Raw genomic sequence first — 20,724 nt, 5'->3', positions numbered from 1 at the left:
ATACCTTTATTATATATTATTTTATATAATAATAAATTAATAAATATACCTTTATATATATATATATATATATATATATATATATATATATATATATATATATATATATATATATATACATATATAATAAAGGTATATTTATTAAAATGTTTTATATATATATATATATATATATATATATATATATATATATATATATATATATATATATATAATTTTGCTTAAACATGTGCTTCCTATGTACGTGTGTGTGTGTCTGTGTGTGTCTGTGTGTGTGTGTGTGTGTGTGTGTGTGTGTGTGTGTGTGTGTGAGTGCGTGCTTGTGCTCGCACACGCATATATGCTAGTGCGGGAGTTGGGCGAACAGGCACTTACATTGTGCTGGATAGTATGATAAAGCAGATCAAATCACAAGGTACAGTGAATATCATGGGTTTCCTCAAACACATCCGCACACAGAGGAACTACCTTGTGCAGACTGAGGTAAGATTCTGGTGTTCAAAGGTGGGGTATGCTAATCATATGTATATCATATTTGATTGTCTGCTTAATCAGATATTCAAAATTATGTTTAATCTCTTTGTATGGTTTCTGTAAGATTTTTAGCTGCTAGTAACCATATGCTTACTTCCTTGTTAATGACCATAAAATGAATTTCAGTTTATAATGGTTTATTATTAAGAACAACAACAACAATAATAAAATGATAATAATAAAATAATAATGGTAGGTTTATTTTTGTAATACAAAATTATTCAAGCACAGTGTACATAATCACACATTCTGTTATTATTCATTTTCTGTATATCAATGTACTCTTGCAGGAACAGTATGTCTTCATTCATGATGTATTGGTAGAAGCGATACTGAGTAAGGAGACTGAGGTGCCCACAAGTTGTATCCATAGTTATGTCAATGACCTGCTGACCACTGGACCTTCATGCAGGACACGGATGGAAAAGCAGTTCAAAGTATGAAGACAAATGCCAACAGTCAAATACAGAGAAAGTTTCTGATTGCTTTGCAAATGTCCTTGATATTTGAGTACACTGATTGTTATGACTCTGATGGTTGAATACAGTGATTGTTGCACTTCATGGTTGTGATGGTTGATTCCAGTGATACTTCATTGTTTTGCAGCTGGTGAGCCAATCCAATGCTAAGCAGTATGATTACTCATCTGCTCTGAAAGAGTGCAACAGGGAGAAGAACAGAAGCTCCACACTGATACCTGGTGAGTTCCCTAAACTCTGGACTTGTTTGAAACCTCAAACATGATTGTACTATGACTATGTAGTGATTTAATAGGAATGCATCTATGGAACCCTAGTTTTACACCTTGATTCCAGTATGAGCATGACTGGCTCTAAGTCCTTAGCAGTTGGCTTCAGATGGCAACATCAGCTAAAAATGCATATAAAATTGAACTCTTCTATGCAATTTTTCATGTGAAAGAAGCCTTTAATAGAAGAAAAAGTGAAGTGAAAGTTTGATGGTATTTGCTCTGTTTTAGTGGAGAGTTCAAGAGTATGTTTGTCAACATCAATAGAGGAGACCTCAGACTACATCAATGCTTCTTATATTATGGTGGGACATTTATGCAGTTATTATTATTTAGAAATGCTTATGATTCAAATGGTAATTGGTGTTTAGTGTGTTCAAGAACTCTTGTTAATGCGGGGCTGTGTTCCAGGGTTATCATCAGAAAAACGAATACATCATTACCCAGAATCCTTTGCCCAATACAGTGAAAGATTTCTGGAGGATGATTTGGGATCACAATGCCCAAGTTATTGTCTCACTGCCTAATACACCCAATGTGGTGCGTAGCCTGTTCCTGCTGCAATAATTTATTCGCCATGTTAAACCAGTTCTTTTGATATCCTTTTATCTGATATTCCTTTAAAATTTTATTTGTACGTACTTGGTGGATCTCATTGTGTTAGAATAATAATAAAAAGGATACAATAAAAATAAATAAAATAAATAATTTAAGTGATGCGATAAAGATACATAGTGCTGACCATCCAGTTTTAGACATTAATGCTGCTGATCACACTGCTTTATCTTCATTCTGTGCTCTCAGATGGATGTGCCTGAGCAAGTGGCCTTCTGGCCCGGAAAAGATCAGTCAATCCACTGTAACATGTTCACAGTAACCTTAAGAAAAGAGGAGCATATGTGCCTGTCTAATGAGGAGATGCTGACTGTGCAGGATTACCTCCTGGAAGCTACTCAGGTACAAGCTCCCATTAGCGATCCAAGTTACTGAAGCTGTAGTACTTGTCCAGGTTTGTCAGGGGTTATTGGAGAACATGCATTCATACGTTGTATGCAGATTCCTGTTACAGATTGGTGCCAAATAATAGCGGAGTTCATTTAGAGAAACACTTGGCTGCTGAAAAGACTTGAGAATAGAGCCTGGTAAACACTGGCCATGCCTCAGCCGAACACATCTGTTCTCTTTCACAGCTCTAACACGTCTCCATCTGTATTTAAAATTACTGCAATAGACATACTGCATATGCCCATTTAGCACTACTGTCCAGTGCACACACATGCGCACACACAAACAGATTGTGATATGTTTCCCCATTATCTGCCTCGCTCTTCCTTCTTCCTCCTCTGTTTTAAGGATGACTATGTTCTGGAAGTGAGGCACTACCGTGGTCCTCGCTGGCCCAACCCAGACAGCCCAATCAGTAACACTTTTGAGCTGATCAACATTGTCCGAAGGGAGCGGTGCTCTGCAGAGGGGCCCATGGTTGTACATGATGAGTAAGATCTAATCTTAACCATTATTATGGGATGTGATGAAACTATGAACTAGATAAAAGAAGGGCACATATTCTCTTTTACACAAAATGGGCTTTTTACACAGTTGGCTTTGTTTTAGTTACAACTAATTCTCTGCATGCCCACCTATACTAAATATTTGTCAATTGTTGTTAAATTATATGTGCAGTTTTTTCTATATACTGTTATTTTAAGAATTATGAGTGCTCTCAATTAATTGGATTAATTCCAATAACATTTACCAAAAGGATGTTTTATCTACAGTCTCCCCCCTCCCACCCCTCATTACTTTAATTTCTCTAAAACCAAACACTTAGTCCCTAAACTCCATAAACCTCAAAAATGCTTTGGGCAAGTTTTAAAATAAAATAACTGAATCACTACCTCATTGCTGTAAAAATTCTTGCCAGGGGAAGTAACTTTTTAATAATACATTTTGTTAGTCTATATTTTGTTTTAGTCTGTATTTTGTGTCAATTGTTTTGTCACTTTCATTATTATGTATATCATAAACAAATAACTATAATTTTGTCTGTAACTGTTGCTCTGTATCTTGGCGCTCACAAGTCGTGTTGCTCTCCTGTGCTCAGCTATGGAGGTGTGACGGCTGGGACATTCTGCTCCCTCTACACCATGCTACAGCAGATGGAGGCTCATAGTGCGGTGGACATTTACCTGGTGGCCAAGATGACCAACCTCATGAGGCCAGGGATCTTCACTGACATAGTGCGCTTTCCTTTTGTGTTGTTGGGCAACTGAACAAATGCAACCCAATCATCTTAATCCTAATATTATAGCTTTGCATGTTATACTGATGAGGAACAACAAGAACAACAATATCACCGAAAAAAACCCCTCTTCATTTCTCTGATAGGAGCAGTACCAATTCCTCTACAAAGCCATCTTGAGTCTGGTTGGAACCCAAGAGGATGAGAAAACACTCCAGTCCTCCAACAACAATGGTGCAGTCCCAGGAGGCCCAGCAAGCGCCTCAGAGAGCCTGGAATCCCTGGTGTAGCCATAGCAACAAGCATACACAGCTCACAAGGGCTGTCCCATAACACCTGCTGTGCTGCTCTGCTTTTTATCTGTTTGTTTCCTGTCTTCAGATGACAGACCTGCATGCAGCACTTGGTATGAGCTTGGAACTTGGAATGTGTATCTTTGTACATTCATTTTGTTTGACCACTTTGATATAATAGCCTTTGCCTCTGACACTTTGTATTAACCTTACTAATTTCTTTTCATAGGATTTCATATTTATTGGCATTACAGCTAATTTAAATGAGGGAAATCATTTTTAATAATACATTTTGTTAGTCTATATTTTGTAGTAACCAAGGGCCACATGGATTTTTCACATGGATGTAAATACAAAGAATGTGGCAATTTTTTTTCCGTCACAATTTTCAGACAAGGGCATGGAAAAATATTCTAATTTGTAAATAATATTATAGCAACCTCGTCAATGGACCAAAATTCTATTTATAAGTCTAGATTTTTATATTTTACTACTGTTGAGGCTGTAGCGCTTTACACTGTATCTATGAATGCACTCAAATAATCTAGTGAAACATTGTTCTAATATTTCTGAGGTCCCAGTATTTTGTACTGTAATTCACTTAATAGAAAACATGATATACTGATACCCTCTAGCTGTAAATAGAAAACATTTCTGCTGTATGTAGGATTAATCGCAACAGAATAAAACCAAACAATCAGGAATATATTTTGTATCTCAGTAGTTTTTGATTGTATTATAACCCCCCCCCCCCCCCCCCCCCCCCCCCATTTTCCTTATTTTTCTCTAATGATCAGCCAACTGGCATTTTGAGACAGTAATATGTGGTGTTTTATATGTCCACTCAGAAATGTTGTACTTCAGATATTTTAACACTACTTTGAAAAAATTAAGCAGAGAAAAATCTCATAGGTTGAATATAAAAGGTGTACGGTTGTATAATAAGACAACTGAAGTGGAGTAATGAGTACATTTCTAATAATGTGATCTATTCAAAGGTCCATTATACCTCCTGAAAGTGGAAACTGGATATTAGATAAGTGCTACTGTGATGACTTTAGAGTAATACTTTGATTAGCATAAATAAAATTATTCATGTGAACGCACCAGTACACTTTCAAAATACTACTTTTATTTCTTTTTTTGTAAATCCTGACTCTCCAGCTTGTTTATCCATTTGCCCTCAGGACAGGCTCAACTTGATTATAGCTGTGAGATACCAAGTCACTTGGTGTGGGTCAGTGTTTAATTCTGCATGTACTACACATCACCACCATTCAAATGGTCATTAAGGTCAAATTAGCAAACATGGTTCAATAAGCATCATCTGGCTTTTAAAAAAAAGAGTGAAAAAGGGTTTGTTTTTCCAATTAACTCCTACAATCTGTTCATCACCGCAACTCTGGCTTAACCAAATACTTCCAAATCATAATGATAATGGCAAAAGGCCTTTCTAAGATATTATGTAGACAATACTTATAGAAATAGGGAGGTGCAGTTTTTTCTCTCCCTCACCCACACACACTTACAGCATTAAGGCTAGGGCTTTGGTGACAAAGATGACTACATAATTACAGTGCATTCTGTTTAAAGAACCATTCCATATTTGTTTTCTATTTATTAATCCAGGATAAGACACAAGAGGTTAAGGGCATTGCAGGGAAATCTAATTATATTGCCAGACATCATCTTGACCAATGTTTAATTACATTAATTTGTGTTTCTGACTTTTAATTATTACAAACCCACTTATTCTAAGTTTGCTGGCATATTTAAGAAAGTTTCACTAACTAGACAAGTGTGGAAAAAATAAGACTCCTATTTACATGTCAAGTTGACATGACAAATTTAATTTGCATTTAAGGCACAAATGTTGCATTAATACATATCTAATTGTTAAAGTTTTGATTAGCAATGTGGTTACTTTTGTATACCGCAAAAAGAGAAACTCAAAACATTCCACAGAAAAGGCACACGTGACCTCCGTTTCCTATGCACTCTTGAGAGTAACCTCAGGTAATGTTGAATGGCAGAGGTACTGTTTAATCATTTAATCACCCACTTTACATACTTTTATGAAAAAGCCAAAACCTCAAACATTTTTTAAAATTCTCTAACCGTCGATAACTTCATCATCAGACATCATATCTGTCAAATATGGATCTGAATTTTTACAACATCCGTTACATAAAATAAAAAATAATGTGTAAGAAAATATGTTTTAAGAACAATTTCAGTTTTCTTTAGAGTATTATCAAATTATTTTCTACACATCTGTGACTCAAACAGGCTACTCTGTTATAGTACTTTTGGTGATGAACTGAAGGCCTTCCTCCTGAAGTCTTCTCAGAACAGGGCCATAGATATTCTTTGTCATTGGTAACACAAGTCCTTTAGTGTTCAGCTCACCTGCAAAAGCATGACAGTATCTTACTTTTACATTCCTTTATTTAATTTACTTAGTTTCAAACTTTAAAATTCTATGGAAGAAAAATAAGAACACTAAATCACTCATCAAACACTCATAAAATGTCATTTTTAAACTGTTGTAGAGTGGACACTAACCATTGAGCAACATACGAGCTGCAATAGCAGCAGGGTAGCCCACTGTTTTTGCCATGGCTGAGAAGCCGTTGCGGTCTCCATAGACCACAAGGCTGATGTGCTTTGTCTCAAGCTCGCCTGTGGGGTGCCTGATGCCAACATCATTCCTCAAGATGATCATGTCTCTCTCACCCTTATCTGTGGGAAAAGAAAATGACAAAAGACATTTCATCTTAGCCCTTGTTAACAGATGCCCAACAGTTTAAGTAAGATGAATGGAAGAGCTCTGCTTTACCAAAGGAGAGCTTTGTCTCCATGTGTTTAGCAAGTGCTGCCAGGATGGTGTCAGCATGAGGCATGGGTTCCTCACTCAGCATTCCAAACCTGGAAAAACACGACACTAAGGTCCATCATCCAGGCTAGGATTACAAAGTCTAAACTTAATTCCAAGAAGAGCAGAAGCACCACCACAGCCAAGCTGCCGCTGTTCAATTTCTCTACGCACCATTTGAGAGTCTGCATCCTGAATTCATCTCTCCCTATCTGGTTGAACACTGCTTCCTGAAAGGAGTCATCACTAACAGAAGAGGACAAGCCAATCTGTTTACACAGGAGCTGTTTCTGTGTGCAAAAATGGAGGTACAAAATTTGAGTAATATTTAAATATCAATAGGCAACAATATTTTTTCTGTAATTCCTGTGATTTTGTATTTAGTTACAGATTATCCTAAGAAGACTAACTGAACAAAAATGATCATAAATCAGGTAGCAACTCCTCCTCTCTCCAATAGGAAACTAAAGAAATAAACACTTCAAGCATACAAGAGCTGAAAATATGAAAATAACAAATAAATAACAATACATTATAAATTAAAAGAAGCCCTAGACCCCGGGTCACTGGAACATAGTACTTATGATCACTAGTACTTATGATCACTAGTAAACAATTTAACAACATAATATATACTTCAGGAGCTAACATATCTATTAGCAAAAATATCTATTAAATGTTTAGTATGTAAACTTTGTACCCAGGAGACAGGACTGCCTGCCTGTTCCAGCATTGGGCAAGGGTCTGTGTTAATCAGTCCAAGTTTTACAAAGCCACTCATCGCGCTGGAGAAGCCCTGCAGGAAGATGCACAAACATACACTTTGTACTGCAGATTTTGTCCAGGTCATCATGTCCTTTTTAGATTCTGGGCTTTAATACAAAGCACAAGCCCACTAGAAGACCTCTCCAGTCAAACATTTCCCAAACAGTTCTAAAACCATCAAATGAGAACATGCCACATACAAAAAAAAGTGTTTTTTTGGTTTTTTTTTTACAAACAATACCAAACAATTACAAACTATAACTCTCAAACCAGCAACAGCATTCGGTATGCAGCAACAGAGCAGACTAATGCTGAAAACACTTATTTTTCCCAGGTTCTGGATCTCAGATTCTGCATTGAGTTCTTATAAAACCAGGTTGATTATCAAGGTGCACAATTCATGCTTGGTGCAGCAAGTTGCCAATACCACATGTTCTGTAAGTTGTCAGTCTGGGAGAGCTGGCAGCAAACTGCTGATGGGTGGGATACCTTGAAGCGTAATGTCCCTCTGATCACCGTGTGTGCAGACTCAATGTCATAAATCTCAGCATACTTGGTACTGTCGCGGTTGGGATAGCCTTCCAAATTAAATCCTGGCAGGAAGTCCATGGGCACTGCAGCTTCCATGAGAGAACCACCGTGAGGAATACTTATCACCTGGAAAAGCAAGAGAAAATGAAAAGAAAACTTGCAGGATGGAGGCGATGGAACCACCATGTATGGATATCTTTCAAACATAAAAGGAACTTGTGTGCCTTGATGTCTAAAAATCTTCCATATCAAAAAAAAATCAAAAAAAAAATCAACAGATACTGAGTATAATATACTCTAGTCTTAGATCAGACAAACAAGATATACTGACAGAAATTAAAAGTAAAAATTTCAAATTGGGGTGTTAAGTTTCATTTGGTGTACTTTTCGCTCATACATCTATTACCTGATTGTCTTTGAGATACATGGCAGAACTGATTGTATTAAGAAATACTCCATATGGATTCCAGCTGATTTTGTAACGCAGTGGATTGTCAGAACACTCTGGTGCAGGAAGCCCACCGCAGAAAGAGCTGTACAACTCCACCTTTGAATGTGTTAAGAACCCACACAAAAATACAGCCTTTGTCATTTCATCTTCTGTAAAAATGGCAATACACACAGAACATAAAATGGCTAAAGGCTTATCGAGTATGATCTAAAATCATCATGCACGATAAAGTGTCAATAGATTGAGCCAAGTCATGTGTCTCCCACTCATGCTAATGATCCTACCAAAGGAGACATCTCACACATATCTATAAAATATCTATAAACACACATGAAGGGAAAACACAAACACACAATACCTACAGTGCAACCGTCTGCCTTGGCCTGGTCGATGCACTCCATGGCCAACATGTGATCAATGCCAGGGTCTAAGCCTATCTCATTTAATATGGTGATGCCAGCCTCCTCAGTACTGGAAAAACATCCAGTCAAGATGTAACACAAATAAATCGGTGCAACCATCCAATAGGAAGACACAAGTCAGCTAGTCAAGTCATCCGTTCATCAAACAATAATAATAAAGGACAACTGATGATGTTTGCAACTGTTTACCTGTCCCGAAGCGCTTCCATCTCTGGACTCACGTAGCTGGCAGTCACCAGGTTCACCTTCTTATTGATGCAATGCTTAGCCACCAAAGGATGTAGGCTATATGGCAGCATGCTAAAAAACACAAAACAAAAACAAAATAAAAACAAATACCCCCCCCACAACAGTGAAAGATTTTGTGATAATGATTTTGTTCCAAACATTATAATCACATTAGAATGGTACAAAACAAAGTGAGAGGTTTTGTGTAAGGTGATCATGATCCATGCCTGATGACAAGGTCATGGTCCTTGACCAGAGACTCAAGATGGCCCTTCTGGCTGGTGACATCAAGCATCACAGGTATGGTGTTGGGGTATTTGACAGCCAGTTCCTCAGCCTGGCGTAAAAGCACTGATGCTAAAACAAGGCAGTGAAAACAACAACCAGAAGAGAAGTTTAAGCGTTCCAAAATGTGCTGAATAGAACTGAAAAACCATACTTTTAAGTTAGGCTCACAGGATTTCTAAGCTATGGTCGATAGCACTTACCCACTGTGACTTGGGTGTGGGCATCCCTGGTGAGATACTCAATGACTGGCCCAGACACATAGCCAGAGCCTAACAGCAGGACACGCTTCATTCCTCCCTTCTGCAGGATCTGCTCAGACTCCCTGTGGGTCACATGGTGCAACCATGACTACTGATATGAACACATGCGCACACTTGCCCACATGCTGACGTGTCTCGAATTGTGACAAACTACTGAATCAAAACATAAACCCCACATAAAACATAAAAGCAGGTGAAAAGATGAAAGATTTTTCACCTCAAAGATTGAAAGAAGAAAACTCGGAAAGATTTGTCCTTACACTTTATTTCTAAATTTGCCAGATTTGATCTTCAACATGAGACTCGTTTCACAAGCCTGCATGACACAGCATATCTACTGTATTAAACAACATGGAGGAGGAGCAAGTGAAAACAGACAAAATAAGCACAAGGAGATTAGGCAAAGGCTTTTTCTGCGTGCAAGCTGCTGAAGAGGAATTATGCATTAAGTGTGAAAAGGAAAGGAGAAAAGATGGCCTTGTGGAGAGGAGCATAACAAAATAATCAAAACAAAATAATCACTTGACAGTGACGATGATTCACCACGATGACTTATCAACTATCCCGATGCGGTCGACGCAAGAGCTGGCGCGTTTGCTTCGACGATATTATATTAATATCTTTGCGATAATACAGCGCAGAAATATAGTTCAAACTTTTCCTGAATCCGTAGTCTGCTCTTCACTTTCCGTATTGTCGACAGTAAGAGTTAAGAGCCTATGAGAAGTTAGAGAGATAGGTTAAGGCGCACGTCATCTGCTTCTCACCGAGTGATTCGTCTGTTCGTATGTCACTCATGTCTCATTCAGCTAATCACCGTGTGATTAAATTTGTTTAAACGAACTAAACAATAAACAATTATGACATCACTAAGGAGTTACCCTTCACATCGGAAACATTTCCTTCCCCGTTCAATCGACATCTAGCTAGCTAACTGTTACCCAAGTACGTTTACAGCTGCAGCAGCGATTTTGGAAAGTAGTGATGAAGATAACGTAGGTCTATAGCCTGAGGGATTTGAATCCTTTGATGAAGAATACGAAAATAAAAGATCGATGTCTAAAATTTTACAATATCGCCAACGCTATAATAGTGGACTTCAGTAATGGTCACATTTAGGCACGGTGTCTGCGGCTAGCTAAATGCTTCTGTACAAAATTCGTGAACTTCATTTCTAATACTGTAGTCATGAGTTTTATTTTACAAAATTGACTGTCCAGAAGTTTATTTTGTAAAAGTTTTTTTAAATGAAAGTAAGTTAGTATAGATGAATTTATATGTTTTGGCTATACTGAATACTGTGCAGCTGAAACCGTTCCCCACCCCCCAACCCCTCTATTTTGATCATAGTTGTTGTAATGCTAATTTTTCACTTGCACACATGAAGCTTGAAATCTAATATAAAGTCATTGTTCAGTCACATTTGACCCCAGTCCCTCTTAAGATTTGGTGAAAGTAGTGCGACAGACCACACTTTTACTCAATAAACCATGTACAAAATGTCATTTTAGACATTACAAATTTCTATAATACTTTATTCATATATTTCGCTAGTTGTGTGAGCCAAACATATTGATAAACCTTTTTCAAACACCAAAACAGTTCAACATGAGTAAAGGTATGTTTTCACGTGATATGATACAGTTTTGAAATTGGATGTAATATTTTCAGCTTTAGGGCCATATTTCTTTATGCAGTGCTCTAGGTACCTTAGGAAGAGAGCTGAGATTGCTCTGAACATTTTTATATGAAATGTTGGAATCATGCTATAGGTAACAAAGTTAATTTTAAAAATATGCAAAAACAGAAAATGCCCTGAGATTTCAGATTGATTTAAAATTAATCTTAATTAAACAGCATGTGACCCCTAGTGGGAGAAGTGTGTTCACCCCATCATTGGGAGTTTGCTGGCTTGAGCCCTGGTGATGCCACAGTCATGTGTGGCTGGGAACCCAAAGGAGCTAACTAGCACTATGGGAGGGGCGGCAGTACTGTGTTTGGGTTTGCTGATGAGGGCAGTTAGTTGGGCTGCACTCTGGAAACATGGACAGCAGTTTGAAAAGATGTAGCATTACATGTGAGCAAGTGCTTGCTACACCCTCCATGGTAGGTGGTTGTCATTAGACAGGGAGGTTAGCTATTTGGTGGCTAGGAATTGAACAGGAAAAAATGGGTTACAAATTGAAAAAAAAACCAAAAAAATTATGAGAATTTACTTGTTAGGTTATTTGTGAGTTTAGATGGCATGAATACAAAAAATATATATATGACGATACATATAGACTATATGTCTGGTTTCATGCCAAAAGTCAGACAGAAAACAGTGGGAGACAGGTGGCGGATGTGGTGAATGAGACGGTCTATCCGTGAGAGAACACTCCGAACTGGAGCGCTCTAGCCATGTAAGATGTTAGGGAGTGAGCAAAACACAAAAACCATATGGAGATTGTGCTGTGCCCAGCCACAACAAAGGTTGTGGCTGGACGTTAGAGAGAGCTCTGGAGTACAATAATGACAGCAGCTCCTAGAGGTGAGGCAGAGGCAGACTAAATTATGAATGTATAATAATTATTAATATTATTGGATGGTGATTAATTTAACACAAAATAGAGTAAAATTGGTAAATTAATAACAGGTAAAACTGCACATAGTGTATATTTCTGTACTTTGCTATCTTAACTTTTCACTTTGTGAACAACATTGACATGGTTAAAGATTTAAATGCATCATTTTGACCAAAATTACTAATGATTTATTGAATCATACAAGTGTTGTGATTCACCAATACACTCACATAACACTGGAACCTCTGAGAAAGGTCAGGATGCTAACAACACTCAGTAAAAAAAAAAAAGGTTAGAGGGCTCTATTAACAAATAATATATATGCAGTCTGTGACATGTATCTCATAAAACCCAATTTAGCTCTTCCACCTCAGTTACAGACATCTTTTAGCACTGCACAGTTTTAACAAGACCTTATGGGATATAGATGACATGCTAAAATTATACTGAACGCTCCTTACCTCCTCTCTCTCAGCTTCTCAATGTACTCAAACTTGGGAGTCAACTTCCCACTGGACGTTATTACAGCCTAGACATACAGCAAACATTAAGACATATTTAAATGTGTGATCCAGTGACGATAAAACAAAATAGTAATTTAACCATAATCCGTCAAAAATATTGACAGACTTAATCCACTCAGAAGAGTGGATACAAAAGAGATATTTAGTTAAGAGTTAACTCTAGGATTACACGGTTTATATAAGATATGTGTGCTGAACAGTTCTCAGCTGAGAGGCATAGCTGGAGTAATCGCTCTAATTTAGGCACAAACACAATTGTGCAATATGTTTTTAATATTTGTCAGACAGACCTTAGAATTGAATCATATTCAGTCAAAGGCTACATAAAGGTCAGTGAAAAGGTTTGGCACACGTACATCTCTAACTTGAGGAGAGAAACCTTCCTCATCCAGTGGTCTGGTTGCATCTGATGTAAGCTTGGAATATAAATAAAACAGAATATAAATATATCCAACATGAATACCAGGGCATGCAGTGTTAAACTGTTGAACATAAACAGACCATTTCACTGCGAGTTATACTGTGTATGACTATGTATGTGATGAATAAACCAAACTTGAACTTGAACAAACCATGTAAAATGCTTAACTGATAGGGCCAAACCTGTTGCAACACAAACCAAACTAACCCTGAAGCAGCAGATTTCCTTACTTACCCCAAAGCCCCAGAGCTTACCATTTCCCAGATGTAAGGGAGCAAGCGGTCACCAAAATAGTCTGTAGCCTCAATGGGAAGTTGAGCAGGAAGGTTATCAATGGAGCACATGAGAATGCCATTTCCTTCCACACTACAGAATAAAGTTGTAGTTATACTGCGAACAGCAGCTCTATAGTTTGATAGTATATTACAGTTACATATCACTTCTCTCTTGCTTAAATGTGGTTTAGGTATTGTAGAAGCAGTTACAATAATCTTTACCTCCCATTATCAATCAATAAATCACATGCTCCAGTAATAAGAGGTCAAACCTCTTGCTTATTATCATTTCATTATTTAAGTCACCCGTGACTAGAGCGTCTCTCACATGCTGCAAATATGAGTTAACATTGGTGTGGTTTTCTAACAGTAGTTCGCTAGGTATCTATGTACTGCAGCTGTTTGTCAGCAAACATTTCAGATGAAATTCACTGAAAATTAAAAATAACCATTCAAAACTAACTCCAGGTATGTATTATCGCTAACTTTGTTAGCTTTCTCGTGTAACATTACCACAGCTAGCTGTTGCAACCTATCCAGCAATATGTTACTGCATCAAACTTAATTTTCAATAAAATTTCCTAAGACTAACATACTAGCTGCGCGTACTGACAGTATCCATGTTCATTATTTACGTCCATTAAATTTACTTTCATTTAAATGGGACATGAGGTAAATCTTTTCAAAAATAACTTACAGTTGCTGAATTTCACAAATTACCTACTCCACCTTTTTAGTCCTGTCCACTTATACTGCAGTTCTCAGGCATCTTTCAGAGCTCAAAGGTCCAATAATAAAACAGCTTGTTTAAATTTAAGGGATAAACAGATGTAGGAAAATGGTCAATTCATAAAAATGAATTATAAGTTTTTGGAACACAAGACCACACAAAAACTGTAAGTGGATGTCAAAGAAAAATCTAAAAGGAAATAAAATAGTAGGATATGGCCCTTTTAAAGGTTTTAGGAAAAAAAATGTCCAGAGTCATACCTGTCATGATCTATGTGCTGGTTAGCATCATACATACAGAAGGGCTTCTCAATGGTGGTGCACTCAGTCATAAACTCAATAGAGCCCCCCGTGTCTGCAGAAATGTCACAGATTGCTAAAAGCCTGGGGAGGATTGAGAAGGAGAAAAGACAAATGTTTCATAGTCAGCATCACTGGGCTCAGGCCTGCGCAGAGTTAAAAGTATGCTTTTTAGGTTTGGAGGGTTATGAAAGGGTATACTCAATATTTAAACCTCTCTAAAACCAAACAAAATAGAAGACAAATGCAACCAAGACCCTCCTAGCAGCTGCACAGGTTAATGTTTGATATTTTAATGTGTAATTATTGAAGACCATCATTGTTTTTGCTCATCAAAGTAGCAAAAAAGTAGACAGTGGTAATAATAGGCAATGACAGGTAAGTACATTTGGATCATGAAAGTGAATTACACTAAGGATTGTTTATATTGTATAGTCAGAATACGCAGCCTACAAGTTACTGAATAAAAAAAACACAATGCTTATCTTCTGGACAACAGATACTACCACAGTGTTGTGGTGTGCTGTAAAGCAAGAAGCCAGAGATCATGCTCACTTGTGTGGCAGCGCTGGCCAGCCTTCAGTGGCTGAGACCGAAGGGTTGGAGGATCTCATAAGCTTCTGTGCATCCAGTCGCTTTAGCAGCCTAGGAGTGTGAGGTTCCCAGTAGATGCCATTTATCAAGCAGGTTGTATAAGGTGCCACCTTTAAATCCAAACAACCACTGTCAGTCCTTTCTTTGTCTACTTCATTTCAGGCACAAATGATGCAATTCACATTTTTCATTATTATGTTTTAAAACATTCAGTAAACAAACAGGATTTAAAACACAGTACTCTCAAAATGCACTGAAAATTACCCTCTCTTAAAGGGAAGTAAAAAATTAGCTTTATCAGAAAACGAGTTTAAGAGTGAATGAATCACTACTGGGTGAGAAAACCTTGAGCGTTAGTGATTTCATTCCTCTTGAGCAACATATGAAGAGATGTACTCTGCCTAGCTCCAATAGCATAAGAGCTTGTATACTGCTTTTCACAGCTCTGCCAACTGAAGCAAAGCATCGCTTATTAAAAACACCATTTGCAGGGGAATGAAAAAACTGAGTAGGCAAAGCCCATCAGCCATTCTTAGCCTTACTGTTCTGCTAAGGGCAGATTAAGTAATTTCTTTCTGGGAAGCAGACTCATGAGGAACCATGAAAAGAAGGGAGCCTTTGATTTTGAGATGTCCCTGAACCTGACATTGCTACAAAACAGCCAATCCTGTTCTGGGTCTTCTAGACTGATGTGTCCAAATAAAGTGTAAAGCACCACACCACCAAGCTTTCAGAAACCATGATTTATGGCATCAAGTGCTTGGAAGTCTGTCTGCTGTCACTGCTGTTTCTAAGCACACATGACTAGCAAATGCACACAGTCACCACATCTTTGCCGAAATGGCTTCTTTGAAGTTAATCCTATACTTATTTGACATTAGCAAAATTTGTTGAATGAATGGTTGTTTAATTTCCCAAATTTACATTCTTCATAAGTGGAGTACTATGTGAGGTTCAACAAAACTCCTTTTTTGCTGGATCTGTTACTCACGCTGGATCTGAAATGAGAGGTGTAGCGCTCAGGGTGGTGCTCATACTCCAAAGGATCATACAGCCCATCACTCTTTCGAACGAGATGGTGATGTCTGCTGATCACTGTGCCATACACTTTGCTCAGGTCTGGAGTTACATTCACAAGTAATTTATTAAATGCTTTCTTGCAGAGACACCAAAACATCAACAAACCCAGAAAAATTTAAATAAAGCAGTGCATGCTACAGACAAGACTAAAATATTTGTGTCGCCACCCCATGTCCTGCATATAATGGTACTATACAGTGACAAACTAAAACTACTTCACAAAAACAAGAAATGCAAATGTAGATAGTGCAATAAAAGGATAGAAGGCAATACCTCCTGACTCAGAGACTTCTTTAAGTTCATGTGGCTCCACATATTCACATGGAAGCTCATTAAAAATATCTTGTGCACCCTACAGAAATTAATGGAACAAAATTATGGACTGTCCATCCCATATGTCTAACAAGCATATTCTTATAAATTTAGTCTCTGCATTGTGAGTTAGTGAGATTCAAGCAAAGGAAGCCCACTTCAGTTAACCACAACAAGGCTGTACCGTATTATTCACATACCTTAGATACATTGCCAGTGCCAGTGAATACAAACGTCAGTGGACCAATAGACTTAGGCATCAGGCCTAGTGATATTTCATACCCGCAATCCCTTACTGCTTGGATGGCTTGACTGACATTCCTGTAATTGTGTGCCATGCCAATATGCTGTTACATAATTAAAAAAAAAAGAAGACAAAGTAAAATTCTGCACACATTTTTCACTCAACGTTAATAGTTAAACACCAAGATAAATTTTGCTTTCAGCTTACAAGTCACAAATTAGGTGGTCTCAAACTTCCAATACCAGTTAGCTATGTTGCCCTTGCAAAGTTTAACTACCAAAAAGAGAAAAATTTGAACACCAAACAGGTCTTGGCTAAACAGTTAAATTTTAGATAAAAGGAAAAAATGTAAGAGAAATAAGATGTAAGCACACACACACACACACGTGTGTATAATATGTAATGTATTACAGAAAGCTAGAAGACTTCTAACATTGTTATACAACATATGTAACAAAGTTACATTTGTCACATAGATAAGGACTAAAAAATAATATACAACAAGTGTTTTTTATACCAGTGTAATATACCAAGATTTTTGGAGTGCAACACAGTTAGGCGTGGTGAATTGAAAGAAGCACATACCATAAAAGGAGTGTGGTGTCCGAGGGCTAGGAAACGTAGGCCCAAACCATGTAAAATATTAATCATTCCTGTATAGATAGGGAAAATAATTTTTCTAGCCAAAGGTGTTTTACACAGTTGCATTCCCCATATATTCAGTATCAGTGACAACTCTCAAACCAATTGTTACTATCCAATTTTGATCACAATTATGAAACATACATGAAATCCTCTTTTATATATTACATGTTTACTTTAACCAGACTAGCCGTTTCAGTGAATTGCTGACAGTATTGGAGAAGTTGTCTATGCAAGACTTCAAAACGGCACCACTCAGATCAATACTGAGATTAAGCCATTTCCTATAGGGTAGTTTGACGAGATAGGAAGGAATAAAAGATAAAAGGGAATAAAAGCTCCTCAGACTCATTAGATAATGCACATTTATTTACCTGCAACACCAGCCCACTGTCCAAATGCTACAATTCTGAACCCATTGTCGTCCACCATTTTCTCATAATCAATCAGTCGCACTTCCTGGAAAGAGTAAAATACTGCTTAAAGACCAAGATATGAAATGCTTGCTCAGTAACATCTGAGCTTCTTTAACACTTAAATGCCCAGGATTCTTGAATGCTCACATTTTGACCACTTTAGATTTCTATGCATATCATTATATGACATAGAATAAATAAAAAACAAACATGTTACATTAAGATATGTTATAAGAAAGTCAAGAGGCAAATCAGATAACCTAAAGCACCTTGCATAATCGTTGCCAAGGTAAGATCTAATGCACTGGAGTTGCGGACTACATCAATTAAATTATATAGTCAAAATGTCCACTATGTCCTTTTGAGGTCCTTTTTGTATTTCATAATACTGAGCTTATAACAATACCAGACTAAAATATGCACTAATACAATAAAAGTCAGGGATTGGTAGACATGGGGAGATTTATATTTGTCAAAGTTATTACATCTCAAATTTTTAATGGTTTTAGCTGTTTTAGTGTTTAGATGATAGGTAGGTTTTTTTCCTTATTACAATTTTGACACAGAAAGGTCAATAGCATATCAAGAACTTGGGAAAAGATAAATTATGAGTCAGATAAAATAAATTCCATATTTTAAGCTACAACTGACTGCAAATAAAGTGCAGTGTAACCAAGTCAAGACTATTATGTAACAACAAAAAACAATTTTTAACACTAGAAGACATTTTCACAGGCCATTACCTTTTTGAGTATATCATCTAGAAGGCCCATGTTAGCCTCCTGTGCTTTGATGGTGTGGGAGAAGAATGCGTAGGTTTTACATGGAATGACCTTTTCTTCCGGGGGCCTCTTTACACCGATGATGAGAGAGGCTTCTGAGATGTCCTCCTGTATGATGGCTCCTGCTTTCTCATAGAACTAAAAGAAAGATTCAACATATAGCTATACCTCTCATAAGAGTAATTGCTGGCATTTGTAATTTAACTTTTAAAAACTTAGGATTAATTTTCCTTCTCTTCACTAAAATAAAAAACAAAAATAATTATCCTATTAAAAACTCACAGTAACAAAGACTGTTCATAAAACTGTATTTATAAGCAAACAGCAATAACACTAAAGACTTATTAGTCAGTTCTTTTGTTTATTGTGATTTTGTGTATCTTTGAGGACACTGCCTACTCACTCTGTCATGGATGGCTCTCCTGTTCGAGGGTTGAACCAGGACTTTGTGGCCAGCTGCATTGATCTCCTTTACATGTCGAGGGCCAAGGGGTGCACGCCTCTCCCATACGTTGACATCCTCACGGCGGATGGCCAGCACAGCCCTGTGGTGGTGAGACCTCTGCTGCCTACACAGCCAGCCCCTTAACCCCCTGGCTTGGTTTCTGACAAATTGGAGCATGGCTTTGGGAAAGAGAGTTACAGCTACACATAATGAGATTAACAGCTACACAGAATGAGAATGAAAAGGGACAATGTACTGGACCTACTGAAGTGTCAAACTTTTCAAAGCAGTATGTGCAAGGGTATTTGCAAGACTGCAGCTAAATAAAATATGATAACCAGCACTGTTTCAGCAATTTCAGATTCCAGAGGTTTTTAGTCCCTCTGAAATGAATGTTTAACTAAATGGACAGCAAAGAGCATTTAGGTTTTTATACTAGCTAGTCAACAAGAAGAACAAATTCAGCAATGCCATATGAGGGAGACCAGAATGTAATAGGATTTGTGTGATATATATGACTAACACTTTAGACAACTTGGTATAATGATTTAATTAATTGTCATTTGAAGACTGCTTAAAAATGTCGACAATGTGGCATTAGTCTATAACACATTATATGCAATATATGCAAATAGCTAACATGCTAATAAAGTCATAGAAGAATGTATGCATAAATTATAAGTTTAGCATTAATTTCGCAATCAACAGAAAGTGTCTTAGCTACAGACTTTGCTGGAAGTAACACCTTTAGTTATCATGTCCTCACCTACCTTTTCGTTTTCAAATTCTATTTTTAACTTGCAATTTCATCAACGTGGAGTGACAGCTGTACAGTAAGCCACAGTATACACGGTAAGTAGGGTAAGTAGCCAGCAAACGCTAGTTAACAGGCCAGCACGCTTTAAGTGACTCACGTTAAAAATACGAGCTATATGACTTAAGAAAACAGGGTTGCCTTGTTGTAAAAAGGAGCAACCGAGAATCCGACAATATCAACGTTTAACGGACTTCTACTAAAATGGTATATGACTGCATAGCTTGCGTTAAATATTTTGTGGAGCTAAACTATATGCACTGCTGCTATGCCGAGGAATCTGAGCCCTGACTTGCCTCCATCCAATCCTAACACAGTTTGCGGATCGGCCTTTTCCAATGCCCTTGACGTAGTTGTCGCAGTGTTATGACTTCATTGAACAGGAACCGTCGCGACAGCATATCAAAATCTTATATTATCCAGATATATTTCGGTTTTATCTACCGGACTTTATGTCAATTAAGTTACCCCGACACATAATAGTAGTAGCAATAATAATAATAATAATAATAATAATAATAATAATAATAATAATAATAATAATACGTTTTTTAACAGTTTAACTGTTTTAAACATCCCAATTTTTCTGATATAAATTACAATATAACTCAGGAAATAACCCTATAATTAAATCTAGTGTAATTCATTAAATACATTATTTACATAATATATGATAAATAAAAAATAAAGTTATATATCTAAAAAGATCTCTAAAAAGTTGCTAATTTAAAAATACACACGTCATCGCATCGTTCAGTGTAGTGGTACTGAAAATGTATGAATGTCGGAAACCGTCTGGTGAAGAGGATGGGTGCTTTCTTCATTTACAATCTGTGTTTAAAGATAGTGAGTTATTCTCCACTAGGGGGTGTATTTCTGCATTATTTCATAATAAACTAATCAAGCAATAACCATATACGAGATAAAGAAAGTCACTATAAAAAC

The 20,724-nt window shown here is 37.1% G+C and overlaps 2 protein-coding genes across 7 annotated transcripts in view; one reads left to right on the top strand and one right to left on the bottom strand.

Annotated features, from left to right (window-relative positions):
- Positions 1-4,525, top strand: part of ptprz1a (protein tyrosine phosphatase receptor type Z1a) — a 46,811-nt gene extending 42,286 nt beyond the window's left edge. For all 6 annotated transcript variants that reach the window (XM_035523494.1, XM_035523498.1, XM_035523497.1 and 3 more), the window contains 9 exons: positions 348-483; positions 825-971; positions 1,141-1,234; positions 1,514-1,587; positions 1,694-1,822; positions 2,087-2,239; positions 2,636-2,778; positions 3,387-3,522; positions 3,671-4,525. In XM_035523494.1, coding sequence (XP_035379387.1) covers positions 348-483; positions 825-971; positions 1,141-1,234; positions 1,514-1,587; positions 1,694-1,822; positions 2,087-2,239; positions 2,636-2,778; positions 3,387-3,522; positions 3,671-3,814 — 1,156 coding nt within the window. In that variant the 3' untranslated portion in view covers positions 3,815-4,525. The remainder of the gene's footprint in view (positions 1-347; positions 484-824; positions 972-1,140; positions 1,235-1,513; positions 1,588-1,693; positions 1,823-2,086; positions 2,240-2,635; positions 2,779-3,386; positions 3,523-3,670) is intronic.
- A 1,113-nt stretch (positions 4,526-5,638) lies between these two features.
- aass (aminoadipate-semialdehyde synthase) lies at positions 5,639-20,107 on the bottom strand. The gene is made up of 24 exons (XM_027018377.2): positions 19,736-20,107; positions 18,924-19,144; positions 18,482-18,658; positions 17,697-17,781; positions 17,266-17,333; positions 16,637-16,783; positions 16,398-16,476; positions 16,036-16,163; positions 15,006-15,154; positions 14,412-14,534; positions 13,401-13,512; positions 13,082-13,141; positions 12,663-12,730; positions 9,578-9,699; positions 9,317-9,446; positions 9,051-9,161; positions 8,802-8,910; positions 8,395-8,535; positions 7,947-8,114; positions 7,393-7,488; positions 6,867-6,982; positions 6,657-6,745; positions 6,383-6,559; positions 5,639-6,226 (listed from the first exon to the last, which is right to left on the bottom strand). Exons 2-24 carry the CDS (start codon positions 19,140-19,142, stop codon positions 6,108-6,110), a joined length of 2,793 nt encoding a protein of 930 aa, XP_026874178.2. The 5' UTR covers positions 19,143-19,144; positions 19,736-20,107; the 3' UTR covers positions 5,639-6,107.
- Positions 20,108-20,724: the final 617 nt, after the last annotated feature.

Source organism: Electrophorus electricus, chromosome 2 (genome assembly GCF_013358815.1).
Source record: "Electrophorus electricus isolate fEleEle1 chromosome 2, fEleEle1.pri, whole genome shotgun sequence".
Lineage (NCBI taxonomy): Eukaryota > Metazoa > Chordata > Actinopteri > Gymnotiformes > Gymnotidae > Electrophorus > Electrophorus electricus.
Note: the sequence above shows the minus strand (reverse complement) of the source record. Positions and strands in the feature narration are given on the sequence as shown.

Coding starts and splice junctions, on each gene's coding strand:
- aass (XM_027018377.2), bottom strand. CDS start 19,142: ATGCTCCAATTTGTCAGAAACCAAGCCAGGGGGTTAAGGGGCTGGCTG. Junction 17,782..18,481: donor TAGATGATATACTCAAAAAG/GTAATGGCCTGT, acceptor TACTCTTTCCAG/GAAGTGCGACTGATTGATTA. Junction 6,746..6,866: donor AGGATGCAGACTCTCAAATG/GTGCGTAGAGAA, acceptor GTGTTTTTCCAG/GTTTGGAATGCTGAGTGAGG.